Below are 7,185 nucleotides of genomic sequence, written 5' to 3' on the forward strand. Positions count from 1 at the left end.
CGTAACTTCGTTCCAACGAAGCTTTAACGACACAAGTCTTTACTTAATAAAACTGGTTTATTCTTTCCGAATATAACTCTGCGATACACTTAATCTCAATACTCGCGCTAAAACAACACTGTAACGAACGAACGTTAACTTCAACAATACCGTGTGACTGCAGTTCAATTACTCACTATCTACACCTTCCCGCGTCACGTTGTCCCCTCTTATATATATCCGCCTACCATATATCTAGTAAGAACTTGAACATTCGCCAAAGTACATGATAGTTCTAGAAACGTTGCGTCATAGTAGTCATGTGACTCGCTGACGCAACAACACTAATAACTAAGGATGTTGGTGAGCATTTGGATGGTCAGTTCTAGCTTGAAATGAGAGGATCCGATTCAGCAGGCTTTAACCTGTGTTATAACAGAACTAATATAATAATAGGTGAAAATATCTTTTTTTTGGGGGGGGGGGTAGTATCAAATTTAGAACATTACCTATAGAAATATTTTGATATAGAAAAGAATGATTAGGCATTGACAAGTAAATATATTACAGAATGTTTCTTTTTATTCTGAGTGTAAGCTATAAAGTAATATGGATTTTTTACACAATTTATTTAAATTATTCATCCTTGTAAGTTATAAAACTGAATTTACCATTTCCATGGTATTAACTTGTTAAACTAGAGATTGAAGGATTTAATGTATCTTAACTTTTGATATATACATTGTGATTGATGAAGTTATTAATGAATGCATAAAGTTTTAAAATCTCATCTAAAATCATTGATTTGTTTAAATAGTTTGCAAATAATTACAAAATAATGTTTCATATAAATCGTTAACTTAACTGTGAACTGATGAATATTTTTGTTTTCCTGTCAGATATTTCTGATATATTTGCCCAAAGCACAGAGGATTTTACTATTGGAGACAAGATTTGGGTAAATGGCAATAAATCAGGTTATATCCAATATCTTGGAGAAACCCAGTTTGCTCCAGGGCAGTGGGCTGGAGTTGTACTGGATGAACCTCTTGGTAAAAATGATGGTTCTGTTGGAAGCATTCGGTACTTTCAGTGTGAGCCTAACAGAGGAGTTTTTGTACGTCCCTATAAACTCTCACATTTCCCTACTAGCCCAAACAGTGTAGCTGCCAATGATGCTATGCAGTTAAGTTTAAGCAGAGCATCGACGACCCATTCAGGAGGGATATTAACCAGTTCGACTACACAACTGCCATGTTCGTCACCAGTTATAAGTATGAAGGATGGAACAACACCTCCTGGGATGAGTAGTAATACCACTCCTGATGATGACCAAGTTAAAGTTGGAGATCGAGTTGTAGTCAATGCTACTAGTGGCATCAAGATAGGTACTCTTCGTTATCTTGGAACCACTGAATTTGCTATGGGACAGTGGGCAGGGATTGAATTAGATGAACCCCAAGGAAAAAATGATGGCTCAGTTGCAGGCAAAAGGTATCTAAATAGTGAAAAACTTTTTTTTTTGTCATATAAGTTATTTATTTATAATATTTGCTACTTTTTAATTATCTCAAACATAAGTCTCTTAAATATTTTAAAATATAATTCTTTAATATACCCAACAAATTACTACTGGTAAATCAAGTTCTTAATGTCATTTCAGTTGAAGTTTTTAATTGAAGTTGGGTCTTTTTATTTAATGTAAGAGACATAATTGAATAGCAGAAGGTTGGAAGATCTGGACTAACTTAAAAATAAATGAGTAAATCTTCAGATATTTTTCAAGCAAAATTATAAAATATGTTTCTACAAAATGGACAAACAACTTGCCATAATGCCATCTACACCTTTCTGAATGTTTGAATTCTGATTGAATCAGATCAGGTAGTAGCATGTGAATACTTTGTATTGGTTGAGTACAGTGGTGAAATTCTGCTGGTACTAAATACCAGAACTTGTTTTTTAAAGTGGTACTGGTATCAAGACTTATTTGAGTTTTTTTTTTACAGATGCGTATTCATTCCATTGTTCCGTCAGAAAGCATTTATTCTTCGACACTCAAATCATCGTTTTTTTATGTTTACACATAGATTTTCTTTTTCAAAAAACAGGCCCACTTCACCCAGCTGAGTACCACTACTTTTATTTTGAGAATTTCACCCCTGGTTGAGTAACAGATTTAAAACTGTTTGGTTAGGTTAAAGAACTAAATTATTATTGTTAAAAATTGTTGAAGTAAATCTATTGTGCACTGTTTATAGATTGGTAATAGCCTTTTCACCAGTTTCTAACTAGAAAGTATCTTTAAAAGTTGTGACTGACTTTCAGTGTTGTTGTTTTTCTGATTCAGTTAATAAATATCACTAATTTGTAACTTATTTATTTTTGTGAAATTACGTTTAGTTTTCATGAAAGTTCTTCATTTAAACATTATAAAAATATTCTATGGTTGTTTAACTTAAACTTTGTATGGTGTAGACTTCATGTATGATTTGATGTAATTTTTTGAGTTATTAATGGATATTGCTTATGAAGAAGATAAGATAATGAGTAAAAATGCACTAGACCAACCAATGAAATTAACAAAGTTTGAGCTGATATAATTTGGTAAATTGTTTTAAATAGGTAGACTATTAAATATACCTCCCAACCTTTTATTTTTATGCAGATTCATTTCTTTGTTAGAGTGTTTTTGCAAATATTATATATTTAATGGTAGCTTTTAGTGAGAAAAGCTTTAACTTTCTATTTTTTTCTCTTTTGTCTTTAAGATACTTTGAATGTGTAATGAAGTATGGCTTGTTTGCTCCTATTCACAAATTAACAAAAGCTGTGGGAGACACTAGCATTGCTCACTTTACCTCAAGTATGGGCCCACTGCTTCAACATCGGACAGGAAGTCATGAGTCACTCATTAGCTCCATCAGTTCTACATCTAGTGCTGCATGTGGTGTCAATAGAGTGAGGCTAGAAGTGACATCACCTACTAGCCCACAGGTACTGAGCTTTTACTTTTAGTTATTTTATTCCTGTATCATTTTGTAATTTTCTGAGTATTTGTGCTAACACCATAAATGGCTGTTGTTATTTATTTGTAATGAGAACATGGTAATCTTCTATATCTCATTGAAAATCCACGATTTTTGGATTTGTTTACATCCATTTAAGAGACACTGAACTTGGTAAGTTTGAGTAGGTATGCTTTATAGTCAGTTATTATTTAACATAACATATGGACAATAAGGGACCATTTGGTCCTTCAAGGCTGTTCTGGCCTAACCACCCTAGAGAAAAGTAAACTTTTAAACCATCCTTTACTTTTTAGGAAATCATCGATTCCCCTCTTAAACCCCCCATTAAGTGCTGGCCTTCACCATAGCTGATAGAAATTCATTTAATAAGTCAACTATCCTGTTGGAAAAATATAATTTGTATTAACTGCAGTCTAGCCTGTCTTTTCCAAATCTTAAATTTGTGTCAGAGTATAGCACAAAGAAATCAGAGCTGTAATTCTGTTGATCTCCTGGATAATTTTGAATAATTACCTCCTAACCATCTTTGAGAGATCTTAATCTATCTCTGTAAGAGAACCCTCTCATCCCCAGAATCATCTTAGTAGCCGTCCTCTGAACCCTTTCTAGTAAACCAATATAATTTCTTAAATAAGGTGACTAAACTGTACACAGTATTCTAACTAAGGCTTAACTAGCAATTTTTATTGAGATAATTACCTCTTTTGAATTATAGTCAATATGGCAATAAATACACCTTAAAATCCTTTATGCATTTCCACTGCTAGAAACAGAGCACTGTTTCAATGGCTTCAGTGACTTATCCATCATTATATGTGAAGATCCTTTCTTTCAATCACGCTATAGAATTGGTTCTTATGTATATTAAATGGGTGATATAAATTATGAAAAATTAAATGCATTACTTTGTACTTTCTGACAAGCAACCAATTCATTACAGTATCCTTTCTTATCATTTTCATCATTTCCTAAATAATTCAGTAAAAATAAATGTTAATTTATGATGTTGTCATAATCCAGTTTACATTTATAGTGAATGTAGCCTCTGAAAGCATGGTGTTGCAGTAAACAAGATGCTTCCCATAAGCATGCCTTACAGAGACCTTGATAATGTTGAAGAGTCTATACTTGTTACTGACTATTTCTTTTTTGCCAGAAATTGCTTTTATAGATAAGTTAATTCATTCAGACCCTAGCTTTGATTTTAAAGATATTCATGTTCCACAGACTGATTCATCAACTGTAATAATTCAGTAAATGGCACTCAAAAATGTGCTAATATCAGTTCTGTTTTTAATTTGGATAGATAATTTGATTGTAAAATATTTCCCATTTAATATTTTGGAATAGATTATTTGGAATGAAGCTATAATACATAATTTCCATGGTTACAAGCAGAACTTGACTGTTAATAATAGCAGTCATTCATTTATTGGTGAAATTTGGTTATTAGTTGTTAGCTAAAATGTATTTGATGAGGATTTATTGCTCATTATTTGTATTATCAATTCTTGTTAGTTTGTGTTATAAATTCACTGAGAACCAACTTAAACTTTAAACTTAGTTATTGTAATGAGCGAGAGTAAGAAATCATATTAGTTTGATTTCAAAATTGTGGGTTTTTGATTAAGGTTTATTTTTGGAAACATTAAGAAATGAATGGAAAAAAAGAGCAGAAAACTGATTGATCTGTGTTTATATTCCAATATATCATTTATATTTGTGTGGTATTTCCAGGTCAAACTGGTTTCACTTAGAATGGCAAGATAGGTCCACAAAATAACAGGAGATTAGACAAGATATTGTTACTAAGAAATTCTGAATTCTCTGAGTCTGCGTTTTGTGAGAACTAAAAAGGATGAACTGCAGAAATACGATAAACAATCTTTATTAAATACAAATGCAGTGTGTGTATTGTTTCAACATGAAAGACAATCACCTTTAATGGAGAATTGATGATCTGTCCATTGGATCAAAATAACTTCTAGAAAAACTATCTTTCCTTGTCTGAGAAGGCAGCAGGTTATATAGTTAAACTTTATAGCATCATCTCTTTCCATGAGAATAGTTCTACCCACATGATTAGGCATTCTCATTTGAAAGTAAGGAATGTTGTACCCTCTAAACATCACCTGACCTTTCATTGGAGGACATCGTTGTGTACTTTCATGTACATAGTGCAACTTTACAGCTGTTTCTTCCATGGTCAGACTAGGTGTTATCTCAAGGGAACAAAACAATAGGTAGCTCGAGGGAAAGTAACTTACAAACTTGTTTTGTAATTAAGCACAAAGCTACACAATGGGCTATCTGTGCTCTGCCCACCACGGGTATCAAAACCCGGATTCCAGCGTTGTAAGTCCGCAGACATACCGCTGAGCCACTGAGGGGGCTTGTGTTATGTGAAACTGTACTACTTTGAATTTAAAAAGTCTACATAAAAATATGATGCTAGAAAATGCATCATATGCCTGCATTCCACATAACTAAGTTCAATGTACTGTGCTGGGAAAACTATGCAATAATGGGGGGAAAAGAATCACAACATTTAACTTATTTAAACCCGTAATTCCTTGTGCATTTTGCCAGAATTATTTTTGTGACTTCCTAATAATTATCTCCATACCCCATAAAACTTCAGTTTTCTAAATTTTGTGGAAAATAACATGGTTTGGATTAGTTTTCAGCCAAAGAGACACAAATGTTATTGGATGTTGTCACCATCCAATGAGTAAATTTGGATTTTTTGCCGGATGCTGGTGATTCTGCTTGGGTTTAAGGAGTTAATATTCATTTTCTCCTTTTTCCATTTATGAATTTTGATTTTAGAACCAGAAACATCACATATATTCAAGTAATTTTTAAATTACTTTTTACTTTAATAGAAAAATAGTTTGCAAAACAACACAATGATTTAGGTCCTTTTTTTTCATCAGAGATTTTAATTTTTTTTGAATAGTTTGAAGTTGCAGTGCTACTTGTAAAGTAGAGGCTTTAGGTTTATTTGGTTTAATGTTCTTTTTATAGTTAGATGTTTAAGTGTTAGTTGGATAGTCAGAAGTTGTTCTGTATTATAATAAGCTTTAGCTATATATTTCTGAATAAAATTTGTATTTTCTCTTTCAGAGATCCTCACATCCTTCAGCTACAAATAATGCTCTCCAGGTGAGTTGCATTCATTCTGTTGTCCTGAATTAGTCATGGACTCCTGCTGATGTGTATTTAGTCATGAACTTCTACCGACATGTGCTTAGTCATTAGCTCATACTGATGTGTACTTATTCATTAACTCCTGCTGATGTGTATTTAGTCGTAAACTCCTACTGATGTGTATTTAGTCATTAACTCCTAGTGATAAATGAAGCTAAATTATTATAGGTTGATCTAATAAATTGGAATATTATTTTACATTGTGCTATTTTGTTCAATCATATTTATTTAATTCTTTGTGCTTGTAGAAAGCAGTGAAATGAGATGTCAGTAATAAAATAAGTAACACAAAAAGTGCTTGATATCTCTCAATACTTCAAGAAATTATTTTGATTACAGGAAGCACTTAAAGAAAAGGAAGATCACATTGAACAACTCCTTCGGGAAAGAGACCTGGAACGAGCAGAAGTAGCTCGAGCTGCAGGTCAAGCAGATAAGGTGTTGATAATCATCTTTGGATGTCTTAGTTAATTAACTAATGTGGCACAGGTTTTTCATCACCATGCACTTGTACTGTGGCTTTTGCTTATAATTATTAAGCTAACTAAACACTGCAAAATGTTGTGCACTCTTGTCTATTTGCCCAAGCATCCATTAAGGCCATCAGCTAAACAATACAGTCAAACTTCCTGATCATAACTAAAACTGATTATTTTTAGAAATGTTAGCTTAATTTGTTAATTATAGTCTTCAGCCTTCCTGAATAAAAAAAAATATGAAGAATCAGTATGTTTAAGCTTACAAGTCCACAAGAAGACCAAACCACTTTACCTTTATGAACCTAACAACTAAGTGACCATTTTCCTTACATCAAATAAGTATTCCAAAATTATAACATAAATATGATTTAAGAAGGAAAAAAGTGTCTGCCATCTTTGTCTAGCTGACATATGGAGAAATATGATATTATATTTATGAGTTAATATATATATATATATATATATATATATATATATATACTATT

The 7,185-nt window shown here is 32.3% G+C and overlaps 1 protein-coding gene across 7 annotated transcripts in view; it reads left to right on the forward strand.

The window, feature by feature from the left end:
- Positions 1-7,185, forward strand: part of LOC106464373 (CAP-Gly domain-containing linker protein 1-like) — a 91,921-nt gene that overhangs the window by 51,720 nt on the left and 33,016 nt on the right. For all 7 annotated transcript variants that reach the window (XR_002611726.1, XM_022392060.1, XM_022392061.1 and 4 more), the window contains exons 2-5: positions 879-1,473; positions 2,751-2,976; positions 6,138-6,176; positions 6,561-6,659. Coding sequence is in view for 6 of the 7 variants with exons in the window: in XM_022392060.1 (XP_022247768.1) it covers positions 879-1,473; positions 2,751-2,976; positions 6,138-6,176; positions 6,561-6,659 (959 nt within the window). In the remaining variant the exon portion in view is untranslated. The remainder of the gene's footprint in view (positions 1-878; positions 1,474-2,750; positions 2,977-6,137; positions 6,177-6,560; positions 6,660-7,185) is intronic.

Source organism: Limulus polyphemus, unplaced genomic scaffold, assembly GCF_000517525.1.
Source record: "Limulus polyphemus unplaced genomic scaffold, Limulus_polyphemus-2.1.2 Scaffold1632, whole genome shotgun sequence".
NCBI lineage: Eukaryota > Metazoa > Arthropoda > Merostomata > Xiphosura > Limulidae > Limulus > Limulus polyphemus.